General features: G+C 45.7%; 1 protein-coding gene across 1 annotated transcript; it reads left to right on the top strand.

Annotated features, from left to right (window-relative positions):
• The first annotated feature begins 326 nt into the window (after nucleotides 1–326).
• On the top strand, nucleotides 327–21,239 carry Ada3 (transcriptional adaptor 3). The gene is made up of 5 exons (XM_075672668.1): nucleotides 327–999; nucleotides 2,130–2,279; nucleotides 4,538–4,719; nucleotides 12,430–12,709; nucleotides 20,108–21,239. The coding sequence occupies exons 1-5, from the start codon at nucleotides 661–663 to the stop codon at nucleotides 20,393–20,395; spliced, it is 1,239 nt and encodes a 412-aa protein (XP_075528783.1). The 5' UTR covers nucleotides 327–660; the 3' UTR covers nucleotides 20,396–21,239.
• Nucleotides 21,240–21,391: the final 152 nt, after the last annotated feature.

The following is a 21,391-nucleotide window of genomic DNA, read 5'->3' as shown; positions in this document are numbered from 1 at the left end:
CACTAAAGTCCCTTTACATACCACAGCGCAGCAGCGCCAGATTTCCCTCTAGGTAATGTAGTGAGAAACTCTATGACAGGCACAATGCGGCACTCGAAACGAATGCCGAAGTGCAGACGCGAGCTCGAAAGCCAAGATTTTGCGTACTGCTGCGTTAGTTTAGTCTGCGCTGCGTTTGTTTACCAACTAAAGCAACAGCAAACTCTACTGTTGGTCTAAAATAGAAAAATAAAAATTAGGACATTTTGAAGTATTAGTGAAGGCAGAGGTTTCAAAGGTGGCGCTGCTTACATTTCTGCTTCGACACGCGTTTATTTACAGCACATATAGTGCTTACGTTGTTACCTGCCTGTCATGGCGGACGTTAGCCGTTTTCGGGCCGCTGCGTGAGATATCGCGCTTCGTTTTCTCTTTCACTGACCAACTTGCCATTAGAAAGTCTGACACCGCTAACAGTTTCGGCCTGCTACCAGTTCAGAAGCGCACAAATGGCCAACGTAGGAGGAGGAGATCCGTGAGCTGGGTTCACACAGTGCGTTGCAGCGGCACCCGCGCTTTTCCTTTTTGTTTTATTTTTGAGTGGTGCGGGGACGCCGTGTACGAAGCGCTGCTTCCGCGTTCTCTCCTAAGCGACACTGTTGTGACGGTGGAAGTGCGCTCATGAAGGGCAAAGGCAAAGGTTCCGAGGAGTGTCCGCTGCAGTTTCCAGACGTGAGTCCGGTGGACCACGTACAGGAGTGCCCGCGCTACACGGCAATCGCCCAGGGAGACGCTGCGCTCTCTCTCGAGGACTTGGAGCCACTGCAGCTCGAGCTCGAGACGCTTCTGGTGTCGGTGTGCGAGAGGCGCCGGCGGTTGGCGCACGAGACGCAGCTGCTGCTTTCGTGGCAGGAGAAGAAGATTCCTGTCGGCGGTAGTGGCACACCGTCGGCACCAGGAAAACGTAGTCGAGTGTCGCCTGATGGCAAGCCGTCGAAGAAGTTCAGGGACGGCGGAAAGGTAAGCGGTGCGCTTTTAGGGATATATAGGGAATGACCGGCAACCTAAGGGCGGCACGTTCAAAAGCACGTTTCGGCTGCGCGGCGATTGTGTACATTTGAGGGTGGTTTCACTGCTTTTGGTGTGCGGGCTCTCATTCCTTGCACACTGGGGACGGAAGTGTGTGGCAGATTTTGGGGAATGCCTGTCTTGTTAACAAGGTTTTAAATCAGTTAATTAATTTGTCTAATTTACCGAACATTTTACGTCGGTAAAGAAAGGGAGGTCGGCGAAATCTGACATAAAAAAATAATAATAATCCAGGTAAACGTTGTCTCTCATTTCAAATTTAGTGCATGAGCCAGTCAGAAAACGAAGTTTCCTTTTTGTTATCTCTCATTATCAGATCGATGGAATCACTTTCGTAAGTACCTAGTGCAGCCACTATATAACCGTCAGGACTCGCAACTGAGGAACATAAATATTGCAGAGGATCCGTTGCCGTAAAAGCGGCAGTTTCCAGGCAGATTTGATTTTCTTGGTTATTTATGTTTAGTATTACGTTACCACATGGTCATTGGACTGCCACGGTTTCAAAGGCTATGCAAGAGCCAGTGAAAACCATGGCAGTTCCTGTTCCAGTCCCATGTAAATTAGCTTCGTTTATCGGGAGTCCGTTGTATTTTACTTGGTTAACCGAAAACTGCTCCTGGACATACAGTGAATTTTTTTTACTATTGTTTGCACACATCAGATTGCGTTCTTGCTTGTAACAATCAAAGCCGGTTTTTGTGTTATCTAATCATAGTTGCCAGTCATTCCACTATGGACTATTGCTATCAGAGAGTTCATTTAGACTGTTTGCAGTGCTTAGCTTGTGCAGCACAAAAGAAACTTCAGTACCAGCTCCCTGCCTTTACGTACCTTCCAAGTGCAGCCGAATGCTTGAATCACTCTACTGAAGAACTCTATTTACCATGCAGGAGAGATAAACAAAGGAAAGGCAAGGATGTCTTTCAGATTGTGTTCTTATTTGTGCCAATGTCATTCAATGTTTTGCACGAACTATCAGATACAGAATGTGGGTTTTTGCTTTGTGTGCATCTTCGCTGAAATGAAGTGTGAACTTCATTTGGTATTGCATGCTGCAGGTTTTCACAGGTGGGCGGCCGCCGCGCAAGCAGGTGGCATCGAGCTCATCTACATTGGCCACTGGTGTCACCAGTGAAGAAGGGCCGTCAGTGGCACGTAATGACGCACCAAACCGTTTTTGGGCTTCCCTGGAACCTTACTGCGGTCAAGTAAGCCTGCTTTTTTTCTGTTAGGTGCCTACCATCATAATAGATTGTTCTCGTGAGACTTTCAATGATTGGGTACAGCTTATGATGCTTCTATTTAGTCCTACTACCTCACCGCTATGTCTGGACGATGAAAGGTTATCTTGAGAGGTGTGATAAGGCTGATATAGTTTGGAATTTTGATAGTGTGTCACCGCTTGAGCTTCAGTGCTTTGTAGGGTAATCTTTCCTTGCATTTGCATGGTGGATTCACACACACACAAAGTATTTTTTTTCTTTGGTATTTGGCAAATCAGATTTAACCAAGCACAGTTGGCAGTCATTCTGTTGTAGACTACTGCTATTATGGAGTCAGTATAACTAACTCCACGGATATAAGATAAGGTGAAATAGTGACAACCGAAAAAACACTGCCATGATGCCATTTTCGTTGTGCCAAATGTAATTACTGCTCTTATAATGGCTAAAATTAATCTTATATTAAAATACAAATGCTCTAAATATGATGCAAAAATAAGCTTCTGTACATGTCACGTATGTATGGGCTCCATGTAACATTCATTCCGTACAATTCTGAGAAAGGTCTGGTTGGTATTTAAATATGGGTGTGCATGAGAGAGTGCATTTGCACGTGCCATGGCACCATCGAATTGCACAAGGCTAAGAATTTTAAGCCTCAATACATCTCGTCTGGATCATATCTCACAGTCTGCACTTGCTGTTGACTCATACAGAGGACTTAATGGCCCGTGCTGGATGCGGCAAAAGGAAGTTTGTAAAATGCCACAAATCTTTCTCATTCCATGTCATTATATAATCACGTCGTGTACTGTTGCTAGTCTTTGTTTGTTTGAGCAAGTGATCATATCAGAAACTGTCACTTTTGCTTGTGTGTGCCTGAATTTTGTCCAACCCTGAAAATTATTCACCTGTGTTTGTTGCAATCTTTCTTTGTTGTATAAACAGTCATAGGTTCAAATGCACTATTGTTGCAATCTTCAGCTCTAGGCAAATGCATTGCAATGCATAATGTGACTAATTTGCTAAATTCCTGGCTTTTACATCTCAAAACCCTGATCTGATTGCGATTCATGCCGTAATGAGGAAGTACTCTGGATTAATTTTGATCAGCTGGTGTTCCTTTACGTGCACCTTAATCCAAGTACACAAGCTTTTCTTTGCATTTCACCCCCATCAAATTGCAGCTGCTGCACCCACAACCTTTAGCTCAATGGTGCAACACCTTATACCCATGCCACACAGGAGAGCTTAATGCCACTAAAAATGTAAGACCTTAAGTTTCCTAATGCCATTATATTTTGTTCGCTGCTATATGGGCATACTTAATGGCATTAAATGTCGCAATGACGATAGCTGCAGTGAAATGGTTAAGGTTGCTTGCCAATCGTAATACAGATTAAAAAATTATTTAGGGAGAAAACATTTAAGAAATGGCACGAAAAACATTAGTAGATATATTTTATGTAGTTTACTTCAGGAATGTCCTTTTTGCACCCAGCTGCAAACTATTTGAAGCCAAAACTTTAGATGCATCCGATGGCCAAGTGAGTTGTGATGGTTGTGAGAACGCACTATGCTGCAAAAAAAAAAAAAAGAGCTCTTTCTTAAGGAAAGTGAAGAATATAATAATTGTTTTTGCTACAAATTCATTTCGTATTGTCAGAATGTGGAGACATTGGGAATGAGAGTACCCATTTGATGGCCAAATGAGTTACAAGTGCGCACTACATCGCAAATGGAATTAAGTTTTACATAATGCCACTAAGCATGTCCATGTGGCACCCTGTGAATGGCATTAAGTCTTAAGGTATCAGCAAGTTAATGTCATTTTCTGCGCCCTTGTGGAAAGAGTATTAGCCGCTAAGCTATTGTGGTGGGTCTTCGTAATATGACTGAGGCTTTTAAAAGAAAGCTCCTGCCTATTGGAGGACATCTTTGCCTTCGTGGTCTTCCAAGAGCATTACAAAAAGGTGGAACCTTTTCGTAAAGTGTTCCTTGTATACTGTTAAGACCATACATTTGTTGCATTGACATCATCGTCGCAGCCATCTTGGGCTACTAGCACGTGTAGAAACTGCATATGCAAGAAACGGGACAGCACAGCAGGCGCGACTTGCGCTGAGTGTCAAATCGATAACTGTGATAATTGGGTGAAAAAAAAAGCCCCGATATGGAAAACCAATTAGTCTGGCTTCCGCGTTCCAGCATTATGTTGTTTCTCATCTTGGGCCACTCGGCAGGTGACAGCTGAGGACGTGCGTGCCTTGGAAGAGCTGATGCGTGCCCGTGAGGAAGAGGCCTCGGAGTACCTGAAGGTGCCAGCCCTTGGCCGTCACTATGCCCAGCGGTGGGCGCAGGAGGACCTTCAGGAGGAACAAACACAGGGGGCACGAGCCGCCGGCGGTGGAGCCCAGGGAGCGAGGTGCTGTGCGGTGCTTGCTCTTTAACCCTTTGCAGTCACAAGAGTAGGCAGTGAAACCTTGTCATAATGTTGCATCCGACACGAAAATACCTTAATTATATTGAACATCCCGAGCATTCCTCCGATATTGATCGGCGCGCTATAAGGTGTCTGAAATTTCTGCCAAAACCAAGGCCATGCATAAAAAGTGCATGTTGGTGGCGTAGACGGTACGCATCATATTGTTCTTATAATTATATGCCGAAATGCTAACCTATAATGCAGAAATGTTGTGGGAATGACGACGTATCAGAGGTAATTCTGATGCACAGGTGTTTATCAGGCACGTACCCAAGGGGGGGCCCGGGGGGGCCCCCCCCCACGAAATTAGGGCGCATGCATACACCCCCCCCCCTCCGTGCCCAAGCCACCACTTCTCACACTCATCCCTAAAGCGCTGCCAAATCAGTATTGAGACTTGACAGCTATTCGGCTTTCAACATTTTGCTGCCTTTTTCTCTCCTTTTGGTTGGCGGTAGTTACTGGCGTCTCCTGGGATGTGAAGGCCAGTTTCCTCATCAATTCGATGGCCGCGCGGATAACTTCAGATGCATTCAGTTGTCACCGTTTATTCGACGGTCACGCGCATCGTTGTTGCTTCGTTAGTTCAACCTTCTTCATTTAGACTGATCCAGGGGCCAGGAAAGGGATTCAGTTTGTGGTCAACATACATGGAACGAGTTGGGGCCAGAGAAAATGCCAGTTGCGTTTAACTTTTCTTTTTGCTTCATTATTTCCTCGAGTGACGGCTCACCGTGACGCTGACAGATCCTCGGAACCTTATACCCATGATACGGGTTAGATAAAGTGGAAAATAAGACCGCGTCCATCATCAAACCCGGCAATAACTCTTACACTCATAGGCAATATGACTGTCACTCGTTAACTCGTCTGGCTTTTCCCTAATTGTACAGCTCATTTCGCGCAAAATTGCCAACTGGAAACAAGAGTCGCAAGGATTTGAGAAATTAAGCGATCTACTAAGGGAGAGTGCCAAGGCAACAGCCAAACAAGAAGGAAAAGCAAAAATGAACAAATTTAACCGTTCTTTATGAAAATATTCATATATTAACGTCTTTTTATTTAAAAAGGAAGTAGAGAAAACGCCGCCAGAAGTGGAGGACAATTCCGTGTGGTCTGAATGATGCTGCTACAGTTATCATTCAAGCCGCCTAACGTATTGCCACTTCTCTGCTGTGCTTATGTAGGTGTTTTTCTAACCTTCCGCGGTGGGCGCAGTACGTGTAGAATTGCAGCTTCCTGCGCCATACGCGGTTGTACGCGACTGGCGGCCACGCATCGTTACGTAACTTCCCAAATAACAATATGAGTCGGTTGTGGCACTTAACTTATTAGAGCAGTAAACGAGGGGCCTAAAAGAACTGTGATTGTTCAGCAAATATATATTTCTGTATAATTCTTCCAGAGCTAATTGAAAAAAACGCTACTATAGTCGGATACAACTTAAGCCTGCAGTGAAGCCCTGCCCACGCCCTTATTACCGCCAGCGACTGTTCCTCTGCGAGGCTGCAAATAATTCTTACTTCAAACTTTTTTATGCAACCCAAATAAGACGGTAACTACAAAAATAAAATTATTAGGGCGTAATTTTTCCTTGCCTATTATAGTGGAATGGTAAATGCCTAATTCTTTATTAAACTGAAATAACATGCTTGCTTCGCTACAACTATTTGTTGTGAAGTTTCACTTCAGTTGGCAGTGAAGTTTCATGCGAAATGCGCAGGCTCCATACATGTTGTCCATGTCTTTTGCACACCTCATTGCTTCCGCCAATGAAAAGACTCTTCAAGAACAGCAGGAGCTCCGCAGGTATCAAGTACGATGCTATGTTGAAAAGGCTGCATGACGACGATCTTGTTTGCTTTTGTGATTGGATGGCGGAATAACACAACTCTGCGTGGTACGTGTGCCTTTGTTGCTAACTGTTGTTTTTAAATTCTATTCTACCAAAGTAATCTTTATTTTACACTTTCTGGGGGCTTCTTTACTTGTTCTTGGCTGTGTTCTTCCTGTGCTTCTTTTATGCGAGAGTCCATTTGACGTAGTTCTTTGTTTGCCAAGTAAAGGAGAGGTGTATCACACAGGTGTACCTGTAGAATACACCTTATTTCATTTCTCTTTTGTGAGTTTATGCATTTTTTTGGCGAATGGTGGGCGTTATTCACATTTGTACTAGTAAAGGTACTCCCCTCCCCCCCCCATTTACATTGAAAAGTTACCTTGAGTTGCGCCCTCCCCCCCACCGGAAAAAAATTCCTGGGTACGAGCCTGCTGTCTATGAACCCTTTACTAGGATCAGGCTTCAGTGACTTTATACCTGGGAAAACGTATGAACAAGGAACATATCAATGGTGTTCTACTTTACAAATTTCCTTACAAAAGCATACAAATCCTGTTTTCATTGAACTTTACTCGCTCTTATGCAATATTTACCTATCACATAGACACGTAGTAATATGCTGGGTGCCTGGCCATAGGCGAATCGAGGGAAATGTGCTAGCTGACAAAATGGCCACATCACTCACATCACTATCCACTTTTCCTACGGCTGTCGCAGATCTAAGGCCTTTCTCAAGAAGGAAACTGCGACAACACTGGCAGCGCATGTGGAATGCAGAGACAAATAATAAACTGCACGTTATAAAGCCACAGTTAGGTTTTTGGCCCTCCCCAACAAAATCTCGGCGAACAGATTTCCTATTCTGTCGCCTCAGAATAGGGCACACATTTGGTACCCACAATTTTCTGCTTGTTGGAAATGAAACGCCAACCTGTGGTCGATGTGGTGAAAGGCTCACTGTCCTCCACGTCCTCGTGTAGTGTCTGGAAGCCGAAAGAGAAAGAAGGAAACATTTTCCTCTAGCATACCGATATTGTCTCCCTCTCCATCCCGGTATGTTTCTTGGTAAGGAATCCCTTTTTACTACCAAAGCTGTCCTAGGTTTCTTGAATGATGTGGTTTTACACGTTAATAGCCCAATAGTATCGTAGCGCATCCTCTCTCTAGAGGATACTGCTGTGATAGTAGTCCTTGTACAGCACACACCTTCAGGTCCTTGCACTTCAAAGAGTCTGTTAGGACAGCAGTGCTCTTTCGAATTTTTATCCAAATGACCAATTTTAGCACATCGTAACTCTTTTACAATGCACCTTTCGCGTTCTTGGCATGCTTTATAGTCATTGTCATAGTTTTATTACATGTAGCTCTTACACACTTTACAGTGATCGTCTTTTAGGCCCCTTTACAGCCCTGTAACATTCATTGCTCATAATTTATCGCTTCACTTTGATCTAATTACCATTGGCTTGGCGCTCTTTGGCCAAACCTGGCCCTTGCGCCATAAAACACCACACATCATCATCATCATACTTTACATACATTTTTCTTGTCGTGGCCTTGAGATTCTTTAAGAATGCTCGTTTTCACTTTTTTCATTCTTTGATGCATGTTAAAGGGGCCCTGAAATGCTTTTTTAACAAACCTTAGAATGGCCTCACTATTGAAGTACATTGTTCCACGAATCTCAGCCGCAAAAATTTTTCAAATACTTCAGGTATAAGCTCTAAGCTTTAAGAGTTATCTCACCGATACCTGGCTTTCTCTCTCTTTTTTGGCTTTGCTGGTATGTTGGAAGATACATAGCCAAGAAGCAAAAGCTGAGTGTTGTGGTGGCAAAACTCTCCGCGGCACTCTGTGGTGGCTGTGGTACACTACACTACACAGAACGCCGCTGCCATCTAGGAGGCCACGCGCAGCAGACGCAGCTACATGCACTGCGAAGATAAAATAATTTTTCTGTCTTTTTGAAATTGCAGACAGGTATATTTTTCATTTATTTAGCTAAAAATTGGCAATTATGCATTACAGAATGGTTTCGTGATCATGAAATCAGCCAATAGCATTGGACAGCCAACTGCTTTCGATCAGCTTTTGATTACAACATTGAGCCTCTGTGATTATCAGTCCCTGACAGTCCTGGACTGCATGGCGCTGCTGTGCCGCATTCCAATTTGCTTGGACCGCTTTAGAAGCTCCGCCCACCAGTCCAAGAGCTGCAAGAATTGCCTTTGTTTTTCGCGGACCCGAAGTCATGGATTGTCCGCACACTCTCGGAGCTGTCAGCAGATTTTTGCTCGGACCAGCGCAAGCAGCTAGCAGACAACAGCTGTCTGAAGAAGATGCATGTGGTGCTTGCCGCCATGTTGTGAAAGATGCCGTGTGCTTTTGTGTACTTTGTACATTCTAGACAACAGATATTGTGCACTCAGCTATCGTGTCTGTTAAGTCATTGCTTTGTGAGCCATCATGCCAGCTTTTCATGAGACGTGAAAATTCTGCAGCTTTAAGTCTTCATGTTTCTTTAAAAGAGAAGCACAGCGATCAGGCACACATGTTTACTTTCTTTGTGCGTCTCACTAAATCTGTTATGGCTAATTGCTATATAGTATGTGTAGTAAACAGACGGATTCCGCTTTTCAGGTGAGTGAAGCTGGTGTACAAGGAAGCATATGATGTCGCATGTGGCTATTTCATGCTGGCAGCTGGGTTGGTACACAATCGAAGCTTCGCCGATCATTCCTTCTGCCACCAAGTTTGAGCATTTGTGTTTTGACATGCGAGATTGGTAGATGGTGTACACGCGCTCTGTCCTAGATACTTGTGCGTTTTGTTGACGGTGTCGTGAGCTTTGAGAATAACGGCGGGCGCTTTATGCGTGAACAGCAGCTCGGCAAGATTGCGATTTTGTTGAGTAGTGGTGCTATGTACGAGTAGCTACGAGCAGACGACGGCATGCTGGAGAATGACTTCCAGTCGCGGTGCTTTCAAGTGAAACCTAGGGACAGTCCCCAAGAGCTGAATCACATGACTGTGGCATACCCTTCTGTCAGGGCTAGTCAGACCGGAAGCCGTGGTCGGTTTGCGGACAGTCCGGGACTGCATAATCGAAGAAGCCCATTTGCGTATGTGAGAGCAAGCGTCTGTTCACTGGTTTTGACACAAGTCTAATTTCCCTGCTGGATGCAGGGCAATAATGTTTGGTTCACACGTTGACAGAAGTCTTGTTAAGAGATTGGCAATGTTTTGTTACTATGTTTAAGAAGTGTTTCAGGGCTCCTTTAAGTTTTCTTGTATAGCAGTGTGCCCTTAAAAGGACACTAAAGGTTACCAGAAAGTCAAGTTAAAGTGATAAAGCAATGCTCTAGAACGTCTAAGGCGTCAATATTATCGCGAACAGAGCTTTAGTAATCGAGAAATTGAGGTAAATACATGACACGATTTGACACCCCCCAGCGACGTTCCGGTACTCGCCCGATGACAAAAGCACTCCTCATCACAGTTTATGTCACTAGTACTCAACTACTTCTATTAAAAAGATAATTTCATTAGATTATAAGACGGAAGCAAATGTTACTTGCCTACTTCTATTCGATTCTAAGAAAAAGTAACATTTTGACGTTACCCTTGAGTAGCATGGGTGATCGAAAGGTTTCGTTTTTGCTCGACTCTGCGCGCTCGACTTTGCGCCGTGCGCGCTTTGGAGTTTCAGTTGTTTCTTTATCGCGTCGTGCTGCGGTGGTCCTGCTGGCTCGCGAAACTTGCATTTGGAACAAGCAGCGAGAATGCCACGTCCATGTGATGTCGTGGGATGCGCGAACGGTCCGCGGAACTTGGCCAAGGGCAGTTGCAGAGGCGAATGCAACGTTACTTATCACTGTGTGCCAACGAGTGAACCTGTCCGTTCGAAATGGTTAAGTGCCGCACCTCTGCCACAGCATTCTGGCAAAGAGCCAAAAAATCACGTAGTGTGCTCGCTGCACTTTCGTCCAGAGGATTACGAGTTCAACGCCGACTTACTGAAGTCGCATGGAGTGCCTTTCAAAGCAGGCCGCCGGCGTAGTAGTATGCAACGATGCCGGCAGCGCAAGCCCTCAGCAGCAGATCACGTTCATCAGTGCTTAAATCACTGAACTCGAACCCAGCATCGCGAGCCAATGTGTCGTTGTCAGGGTCATCCATTGCAACGAGCATCGAAGTTGGCGTCATAAAATAAAGAACAAGCTTATCGTAGTGCGCTTTCCCTTCCGCTAGCCACCATAGTTCCGCTTTTGCGCTGCTCTCTGCTCTGTCTTGGCTCTGTTTCTGGCCGCACGTTTGCGTTTTGCGCAGAAAAGCCGTAGCGCTGTCTGCGGGAGCCGTTTTACTCACCGACGGCGCAACGTCACTATGAGACCATGACGTCAATACTCCTCGATCGGAGGGCGGGTCATTTGAACTGCGCTAGAGGTACGCGGACGCTTCAGAACGCATTTTCTCTTAAAATAAGTCTCTTCTTCACATGAAACAAACGTTTCGAGGTTTATGGGATGGTCTTTCAACAGTCCACGGTGACTTAATATTAACCTTTAGTGTCCCTTTAATATGATTGAGTGCCTAGCATTCAGCACAAACACAGTTCATAGGGAATTTCAAGCTTATTGAATAAAGTTGTCTTGCTTCGGTGCACAGGTGCGAATAATACCTATTTTGCTTTTATGAAACAACCACTTGACCGCTTTGAATGAAATTGTCGCATTTGTGAGAAAAAGGAAACAAAATTGTATTTGGTGCTGGGAATCATTTTACAGAAATCGCCAAAAATTGGTATAAAAAAAATTAAAGTGCGAAGTTTACAAATTTGTAACTCTGCACCAAAAACAGATATCACCAATTCTGTAAACCACATCCATTAGAGCATTTAAAGCAAACAGATTTGATATGTGAATTTACAGCTTACGTAAAATTGTTACATTTATGAGGGTGTTGCATGTGTCCTACTCAGAAATTATTGGTATATTTTAGAGTGGTGTATGTACATGAATTTTGTTAGCTTTAGATGTATTATTAGGTGCAGTTTACAGATTGCGATATACGTATTGCCTTTTATTCGTGAGTTACAGAGTTGAAAATTTTCTTAACTATTTCAGGAAAAATGTGTGGCCTAAATTAAAGAATCTGCTTCATACAGGCACTGGATTACATTTCTTTTTGGGGGGGTTTTGACAAACCTATTCAAAATCGATGCAGTGGTTGCTGATAAAAACAACGTATTTGTCTCCATGTAACTATATAGGAGCTCCCAAGTTAGAACTTCCTCTTAAGTATCCTTTAATGTAGAATCGTGGATAGAAAATGCACATATGTAAGTCTCTTACAACCTAAATACGATTTGCAGTTGCCAGAATTACATTTTAGGTTTTTTATATGTGGCTTACAGTCTACAAATGCATGTAGTTATGAATCACTAGCTATGGCTGTTCTGCTAGGCTGTTCTACAGCCTTGCACTGTGGCATCCCTTATGCTCTCTCCAGCTTCTCATTAATATCAGTACCTTCTTAATTTATAGCCGACTGTGCAGGTTTTGGACCTAAGATATCAATTCAAAACGGCGCAGTCTACTGCCGAAAACGAAAGTGGTTGTGCCTAAGAAAAATTTGCGTGAATCCTGATTAACCCATGCTCAAGTTATGTGCATGCGAAAGTTCTTCAGTAATGCGTGACAATAACAAAATTATGCACAGGTAAACATCATGAATTGCTACTGTTTGTTTCATGTTCAGAAAGGTTGATACTGAAGCTTGAAATTGCACTTCTGGTGTGTTGAACCCAGGTCGCCACAGCAGACGAAGGGCAGCCTCAACTGTGACACGCCATCATCGGGCGGCAACAACAGCAAGGGAGGCAGTGGCGGGGAGCCCCTGGGAAGCCTGACACAACGGCTCGTCTCTTGCTTGCTGGAGGAGAACCTCTTGTGCCCTCCCCTGGAGGAAAACCAGCTGGGACCCCCCCTTGGTCCGAACCCTGGCCTTGCGCAGCAGCTGGAGCGACGCGTGCGGCGAGAGCTTCGTGAGCATGGCCTCCTGACTGAGACTGACAACCCAGATGACCAGGTTGGCATCAGATATTTCATAATCACCAGTCCAATTAAGTTTTATCAAGTCGTCACGCTTGCGAAATTCCTGACTGTCTCTTCATTTCAAAACTGCTGCTTGTCGATTGGCCAAATGCATGTCGGTCTGCTGCTGCCCGTGTCACCTGTGAGCTAAAAATAAAGCCCATGTCCACTGTAAGCTGCACTTTCTGGAGCACTACGTGGACACTGCTGAAGTACCACTGATGCGATGAATATTTGTGGCCCCTTTTTAACGTATTGCAAAGACGTGCCAGACATTTCACACAACGACACAGGAGCCCTTGCTGGCTAGCCATGTTGTAAGGTTTATACTTGATTGTGGCAGCGGCTGCTTACAGCATGAGAAGATTTAATGCTCATTGAATTAATGGGCAGTGAAATAGTCTTTCATTGAATTCTTCATGAGCACTTACAGCTGCGATCAAAGCGCATGCTGCTTAGTGTCGTGAACTTGAGAAATGCAACCCTGACATGATCACTGACACGGAGCACTGTTTTGGGAGTACAGTTAACATCCTATTTTCCGGATGCCCAATTATTCGGACATGCCTGATAATTCTGACTCCTTCACAGCACCGTCAAAGTGCCCCATAGAACCATTGTATAAAAACCTGTGAAATTTAGGACGCTCAAACCCTAACCCTAACCGCAGGTCCCCCCCCCAAAGCAGCGTCCATTGCCGCAATTTTAATTATCTCGTAGCCTCAACCCCCCACTCTTGCACACCGAACCGCTAGCCATAGCCAGCCATAGCCCGCCACAGCACCACGGCCACCATATCGTATTGACACCTCAAACCAGTGCTCTCACAAGCCAATTTGTTGGTAGCCATAGCCAGCCATAGCTATGGCCATAGCCTTTGTCTTTATCCTCATGTGTTTTGGTTAGCTTTGTGATAGGTCATGTGATCGTGTTGTGCTGCTGTGTGCTCTCTTTGAGGTTTGCTTTGAAGCTTCCCGCTGTTCGGTGCTGCGCTTTTTATAGAGCGGATTCACTGCTGACAGCAATGGCGCCGACTACGCCTTTCTCATCTTCGCCTATGGCTACGAAGTGCGCAAATTCCTACTGTAGCCTGACAATGGAAAAGAAAGCCACCATCATCAAGCAAGTTGAAAGCAGCCAGTCACAAGCTGGCGTGAGAAAGGAGTTCGAAATTTTGAAGCAGTCTTGGATTTCATGAAAAGCAAGTTGAAGATCTTGGAAGTGGCCAGAGAGTCAACAGGGGCTCGAAAAAAGAATGCGAGTCGGGGTTTTTATCCAAAGCTTGAAGAAGTGCTCCTTGTGTAGCTAAATACCATGACCGCAAAGCGAATCCCAGTCTCTGGTTACATCTTGAAGCAAAAGGTGGAGGCTTTCGCACTTCAAATGAATTTCGGGGACTTCAAGTTCAGCGATGGATGGCTCAGAAATTTCAAGAATCACTATGACCTGAAGTTCAAGAAGATGTGCAGGGAAAGCGGTGCTGTCGATGATTCAGCTGTTGTGCAGTATCGGAATGGAAAGCTACAGTCTTTGTTGCAGCAGTTCATGCCTGAGAACTTTTTCAACTCCAATGAAACTGGATTGTTCTACAAAATGCTCATAGAGGAAATGCTTGCACTTGCTGGTGACCCCTTCCATGGCAGCAAACACAGCGAAGAGCGGCTGACTCTCCTTGTTGGCAGCATCATGTCAGGCAGCGAGCGAGCGAACGAAGCAGCTTTATCAGGAATGCCTGCAGAACGATTAGCCTTTCGCTGTAAGGGAGGCGTCACCGTGACGCAGCCATGACGTCTTCCTGGCGTGTGACGCCTCTAATCCAGCCGTGGCCACACTACTCCCTTTGATCGACCGCGCCTGTCCCTCTTTTCGGTGGCAGCCTCTCTCCGGTTTCGCTCGGTCGTTGCCTTTCGAGGGCCGCTGAAATCTGCTAGAGGGCCTGGGCTTGGACCTCGTGATCGTAGCACCTCATTGTGGCCTTGAGCCATGGCGGGATCATTGTCATCGTTGCAGCTTCATGCGGGCTCTTGACACAGTCCCAAAGGATGTGAGCTGCAGTGGCTCTTTCCTTTCAGCACACACCACACAGGTCACTAACATAAACACTCGGACACATGAATAACGACCCCGTCTGAATTTGTCGGTATAAAACCGCTTTCTTATGGGTCAAGGCCGGATGAAGTGGCAGCATAGTCCTCTCTAGTCTGTACCACTTCACAATTTCGTTGTAGGAGGTCATTCTGTCCTTGGTTTCCCCAACACCACGACGGGTTGACTGCAGTAGCATTGGCACGGTTGGTTAGTCATCGTGCCGCCCCGTTCGCCGTCTCGTTGTGGTTTGCGTTGTCGCGATCCGACACATCACTACCCATGTGCGCCGGAAACCACTTTATCACGACACACTGATTTTCACTCACAACATCGACCGCACGCAACACATGTGCGGCTTCACCACACACCCTTGCTCTGGCGTAATTTCTCACTGCCGTCCTAGAATCACATAGCACAGTCGTGCATTCGGGGTCAGCGATGGCCAGGGCAATGGCCACCTCCTCGGCTCGATGCGCCGCTCGTGTCCGTACACTCGCCGCAGTTTTCGTTGCGCCGGTCAGTGCCCTGACGTCTGCTGCGGCAAATGCCTTTTTGTCGTCTGGATACCCTGCCGCGTCCACAAACACGGCACCCCTGTCTTTGGTATGGAGATCGATGAGTGCCTTGGCCCTCGCCGCCCGCCGCTCTTTGTGGAACTCAGAGTTCATGTTTCTTGGCACCGGACATATCTGTACCCGTCTACTAATTGTGTCCGGTACAGGCACTTCTGTATTTTCGGGTCCCCGTTCCTTTGGCCTCAGGCCTAGGTCACGCAGCATTTGTCTGCCCGTTCTTGTTTCCGATAGCCGCATGAGCTGGGCGGTCCTCTGTGCCTCGGCGATTTCTTCCAGGGTGCTTTGCACTCCCAGGGCCAGGAACTTGTCGGGGCTTGTGCAGTCGAGGTGTCCGAGTGCTGCCTTGTACGCTTTACGTATGAGCGCATTGATCTTATTTCACTCGCACTGCCTCCAGTTGTGGAAAGCAACAACGTATGCAATGTGGCTTATAGCAAAGGATTCCACTAGCTGGGTGAGGCTTTGTTCCTTCATGCCTGCTGTTCTCTGTGACACCCTCTTGATGAGGCGAATGGCCATGGTGACTTTGGCCGTGAGGCGGTTGACCGTCTCGTCGTTCACTCGTTTGCGCTCAATCAGCATCCCCAGCACACAGATCTTCTTGACATCCGGGATCGTGTGACCGCCGCTCGTCTTGATCTTTACTGTCTCTTGCTCTCTCGCAGGTTCGTTGCCTTTCCTCTTCCTAGCTGCTCCTTTCAGTGGAATCACCAACAGCCCAGACTTGCTTGGGGAGCAGACGAGCCCAGACCCGTCCAGCTGCTCCTCAATAGTGTGAACCGCCTTTTGCAATGTACTCTCGATGTGTCAGTTGCTTCCTCCTGGGACCCAGAGCGTTATGTCGTCGGCATAGATGGTGTGTCGGACTCCCGCGACTCTCGAAAGCCGCTCGGCCACCCCTATCATTACAAGGTTGAAAAATAAGGGTGAGATGACCAAGCCGTGGGGGATTCTGATACTGCCGAGCTTCTTCTTTTGGAACCGCAGGTCACCGGCGATGATCTCGGTGGTCCGCTCCGTCAAAAAATCCTTGATGTACGCATATGTTCTCTTGCCTATGTTTAGCCGTGACACCTGGGCCAGGATCGCAGAGTGTCTCACTTTATCAAACGCGTTCTGCAGGTCCAAACCCAAGATGGCTCGCTTGCCTTTCGTATTGGTAGTATCATCGAGGATTTAATTTTTCAGTTGTATCATGGCGTCCTGAGTTCCGAGCTTGTTTCGGAACCCGATGACGGTGTTTGGGTAAAGCCCCGAATCTTTCAGGTACCTCTGCCACCTGTACAAGAGTACATACTCCAACGCCTTGCCCACACAGGACGTAAGCAAGATCAGCCGGAGGTTCTCAATGTTAGGTGGCTTGCCCGGCTTGCGAATCAAGATGATCTTGGCAGCTTTCCACTGCCGGGGTAGCGACCCGGCTTGCCAGCAATTGTTGAAGTATGTCATGAGGCTCTCGATGGCCGCTTCGTTAAGATTTTTCAGCGCTCTGTTCATAACGTGGTCGGGACCAGCAGCGGACTTGCTGGTAAGATTGGGCAGGGTAACCCTTACTTCCCATACTTTAATGTCTCGATCTAGCCACTCATTTGCTTCTCCTAGGTAGTCTGGGTGCGTTTCTGTGGGAGTGACCAGCAGCGAGAAATTTCCATTGCTTGTCATAGGGAAATCGAAGAATCCAAGGTGTTTTAAGGGGCAACCCAACTTGTTCAGTATAAGGCAAACAAGAAGGCCTGGATAACACAGCAGTTATTCAAAGTGTATATTTGCAAGTTGGACAGAAGGTTCGAATGGCAGAATTGAAAAGTTCTGCTGTTTGTGGACAACTGTGGTGCACATGGCCACGTGAAAGACCTAAGGGCTATACAGGTGAAGTTTCTGCCGCCAAACACCACACCACCATGTACCAAGACCTGATCTGCTACCTGAATCTTCTATACAGGTCACACGTGCTCAATTGCATGGTGCTGTGCTTGGACAGCGGCATAAGTTACACCTTTGACCATACGTGTGCTGTCGGCATGCTTGTGGACTCGTGGAAAACGGTTACACGAGAGACGCTTCGCAACTGTTTTCTCCACGCTGGCTTCACACGTGGCACTGAGATAGCTGATTCACCTGACAGCGTGTGTGATCAATCTCCTTCCATGGACTTCGCATTCAACAACCTGTGCGCCGCCGGTGTTTCAATCCAATTGGGATTGTTAATGGATTCGTCAATGTCAAAGGATTCGTCAATGTCGACAAAGATAGCAAACTCTGTTCAGCGTTAACCAATGATGAAATCATCCGTCAAGTGATGGTGGATCTGGATGCCTCGACACCAAGAAAGAAGAGCCAGCGTGCCTCACAAGCTCAGAGTTGATGTGAGCACTTAATGTTGCTGTCATCAGTGCATAGTGATAATAAGGCCCTGGCTGAAATTGAAGCAAATATAATCACGTGTAAGCGGAAGACCATGCAAAAGGGGATCAACAATTTTTTCGCACTGCTAAGGCAGTAACAGACACCGTTGACTCAGCTCAAGATAACGCCGGCGACATTGATGGCACCCGCTGTCAGATTGTTTTTTATTTTTATAAATGACTCTTTGCAGAGCCACCTCAATGATACATTAGCAGAGTTGCACAAATCTGATACTCCATACTTGATCTTCTCCATCTGAGAAATACCTATAAAACAGTGTGTTTTCTGCATGCATTTGATTTTTCGGACGTTTTTACGCTTCCTTCGGAGTCCGAAAAATCTGACAGTGACTGTATTAGCAGTGAATATAGAAAGGGCACTGCATTAGCCACCATGTATTTCTCATGTTTAGCAGGAACCCTCATGTGGCATTCCCTGTTATATTACACTGAAACTGCTGGAGAATGCTGAATGCTGAGCTAAGGAAGAGTGCTGTTTTTGCGTGAGCAAGGGGAAATGGGGTAGGAGAGTGAGCTCAAGGTAACACAATCAAGTGTGAAGGGGGGGAGTGCGGGGAGCCAGGTCGGTCTAGCGCAGCTGTGGCTGTGCATGGCTCTCAGTGTGGCTGAGCGCATACGCATCTGACGTGCCCTGTTTTAGAGGTAATCTGCCACGTGTGTAAAAGTGGGTGTGCCGAAGTGGCTTGCCATCACATGCGCTGTCTCCCTGCATGTTTAATACTGGAGGTTACTGATGAGTCTCCATTGAGTGGAGTTTTTCGTGAGACACATTGAAGCGAGAGGCAGACGGAGCATTCATTTCTCGCTGCCGGTGCTTTCCACGATAGCACTGTCCCACTGCAGGCGAACCTATTAGTCACTGGGATGGAGTGGATGCGAAAGTGTGGATAATTTCGCTTTGTACCGCCGACATGAAGATATCATTAACACGGTATGAAACCGTATCTTTAATTGCCGACTCAAATATGGCAAAATTGTTTTTTTTTTCTCATTCAAATTTACTTTTCTCAATTGCTCTATAATTTGAAAAATTTTGCGGCCTCTTCTGTGCACGAAAATTCAATAGGTGGCTGTACTTATTTGCATAAAAAATTTAATTTCCCTATAACGAAACAAAGTGCCAATTTTACCGATTTCATTATGTAGATGTCTAACTGTATCAAAATTTCATTATATTGAAATTTTATCTTTTATGCAAATAAGTACAGTCTCCAATGGATTCTTCTTACATGGAAGTGGCTGCAAGATATATGCAAGATTCTCGGTATTCCTTTGCAGCAGCAGTAAAGTTGCATTATATTGAAGTCGTGTGTAAACACACTTTGTAATACCGAGGTTCGAACAACGCGGTGCTCTCTTGATAAAAAGGAATGAAAAGTTAAATATTTCGTCACACTGAAGTTTGTTATATTGAGTGTTAACTGTACTGTACCGTTGCTGATCCACAATTCGGACATTGTTAATCATACAGACACCCTTGCAGGACTGTCACTCATACCATAGATGTAATGCATTAGGATGACCTAAATTTCAGACACATTAATTACAATGCACTGTTCACTAGTTTGCATTAAGTATGCACAACTGCATGCCAATTTAACTGCCGAGACAAAGAGAGAGAGCAGTGCTTTTGTTTGGTGCATTGCCCGGGCCTATATGAAATTTAAAGTAGCAAAGGGTGCTACTGCTATAGATAGCTATGGACTAGTCAATCTACTAATCACTGACTGTGCTCCAACCACAGGGCAAGCCGGACTGCTATGTTGCTAAGGCTGCATTTGTGTGTTTTTCATGTACATCCTGTGTGTCCAGTCCCTGCTGAATTTTTGTCACTCAGAAATATGAAGGCAGCTTCAAATCACGCCTGCTCCAGACTAGTTGTGAGTGCCAATAAAGGCAGCAGTGAAGCAAGGGAAGTGCCAAACATGACGGTTGCGATGAAACTCACTTTCGTTAAACTAGTGGACCATAGGCAAACGCTGGTGAAGTTACCAGGGAATGGAGGTCTGGTGCATGCATTGACAATGCTTTCATCTGTTTGTAGTGGCAACATGACACTGGTCAAAATACAGACTAAGTCGCACGCAAGTGCTTGTAGCAGTGTGTTGACAAGCCTTTCTGGCCACTATGGTAGAATAAAGGCCCTACTTTTGGGATGAATTTTTTTTTTTTTTACTCCCAATATAATTTGGCCTAAAAGCCCTATTGTCAGTTCTGTTTGTCTTCTGTGTGTGTGTACATGTTGCACCGAAGCAGTTGGCTATTGACATAAATCCTGCATGGAACTGCGCTTTCTTACTGCAGGTCATGACAGAACTACGAAGATGCCAAACAGAGCTCCGGAGTATCAGCAATCGAAATGGAGCTCAGCTTAATGCACTTCTGAGGCGTGCCCGTGAGAGCCTGGCGCAGCAGGAACTGAACCGGCGCTTACGAGTGGCAGACCATGAGCTTCTCGAAGCCTGGCGACGGTTGGCTCAGGCACGGCAACGCAAAAAGACCCCATCCAAGAAGGACCGTGACATGGCTGCAAAGGCACTGCGTGACCGACAAGCCCTCCTCAAGCAGCGAGCATCAGCAGTGCATCGATAAATTCCCAGAAAGAAAGTGTCAGTTGAGCTGATGAGTTGGACTGCCTGTACAACATTGCACCGAAAGAATGCCTGCCCAAGAAAGACTGCCAGTTAGCCAGTAAGGATCCGTGCAACCTTCTTTTAGCAGGAGCCATTCTAAGTGCGACAGTAAACTCTTGGAAAGCCGTGTAACCAGTAAAGCAGCTACTCTTCATTCGACTATCTACAATCCGTCATTGGCATCATGGGCTTCCTTAGGCTGTGAGAAGCTTCTAGGAAAGTGAGCAAATTCTATGTGACAGTGTGAGTGTCATTCTAAATATGCAACTTAGTTGCCCCAGTGCCGCACAGTAGACAAGTTTTCAAGCTGCAACCATCATCAGGCCAACAGTTAGCTCTCAAGATGTAGCACCAAGTGTACGTAAACTGACAGTGAAGATCACTGTTCAAGCTGTTGATCTCCAATCTCTAAAAGGCAACAAAGGAGCATGTCTGTAAAATATGGAGCAGGCATCAAAACACAAACTTTACGTTACATGAGTTCCAGTTATCATGTGACATTTTAAAGTTTTTTGTGTGTGTGTGTGTGAAACTTCATTCACATGTGGTCCATACTGTTAATGTTTACCATATTCATCATCATCACATTTTTTTGGAAGGATATAAAAGGCAGCAGTGCAGAGGGGACCACTGTATGTGGACTTGAATCTCTCATTTTTGCCAGTTCTCAGTCTGGACTCTTTATTGCCTCAAAACAGTTGTATTATGCTGCATTATTGAAAGTTTGGCTAACCGAATAGCATGACAACTTTCTGCTGCTGACAGGTGGTTTCTGTGCTTACGAGAATACATTGCAGAATGCACTGTGATTCCAGAGTGATTTCAATCAAGTCAGTGAAAGATCAAGAATGCATGAAAGGCTCCATACTGTACAAAAAATTTACTGTTTACTGGACAGCGTATAGCGCGCCAGCTCTCGATTCCACAAAACTAGTTTCTTTACCATTCGCACAAA

Source organism: Dermacentor variabilis, chromosome 10 (assembly GCF_050947875.1).
Source record: "Dermacentor variabilis isolate Ectoservices chromosome 10, ASM5094787v1, whole genome shotgun sequence".
In the NCBI taxonomy this organism is placed as follows: domain Eukaryota; kingdom Metazoa; phylum Arthropoda; class Arachnida; order Ixodida; family Ixodidae; genus Dermacentor; species Dermacentor variabilis.
The sequence above is the reverse complement of the archived record's forward strand: the minus strand, read 5'-3'. Positions and strand labels throughout refer to the sequence as shown.

Excerpts from the sequence above, each read along its gene's own strand:
- Ada3 (XM_075672668.1), top strand. The coding sequence starts at position 661 with ATGAAGGGCAAAGGCAAAGGTTCCGAGGAGTGTCCGCTGCAGTTTCCA. Across the intron at positions 2,280-4,537 it reads TGGAACCTTACTGCGGTCAA|GTGACAGCTGAGGACGTGCG; the intron begins GTAAGCCTGCTT and ends GCCACTCGGCAG. Across the intron at positions 12,710-20,107 it reads CTGACAACCCAGATGACCAG|GTCATGACAGAACTACGAAG; the intron begins GTTGGCATCAGA and ends TTCTTACTGCAG.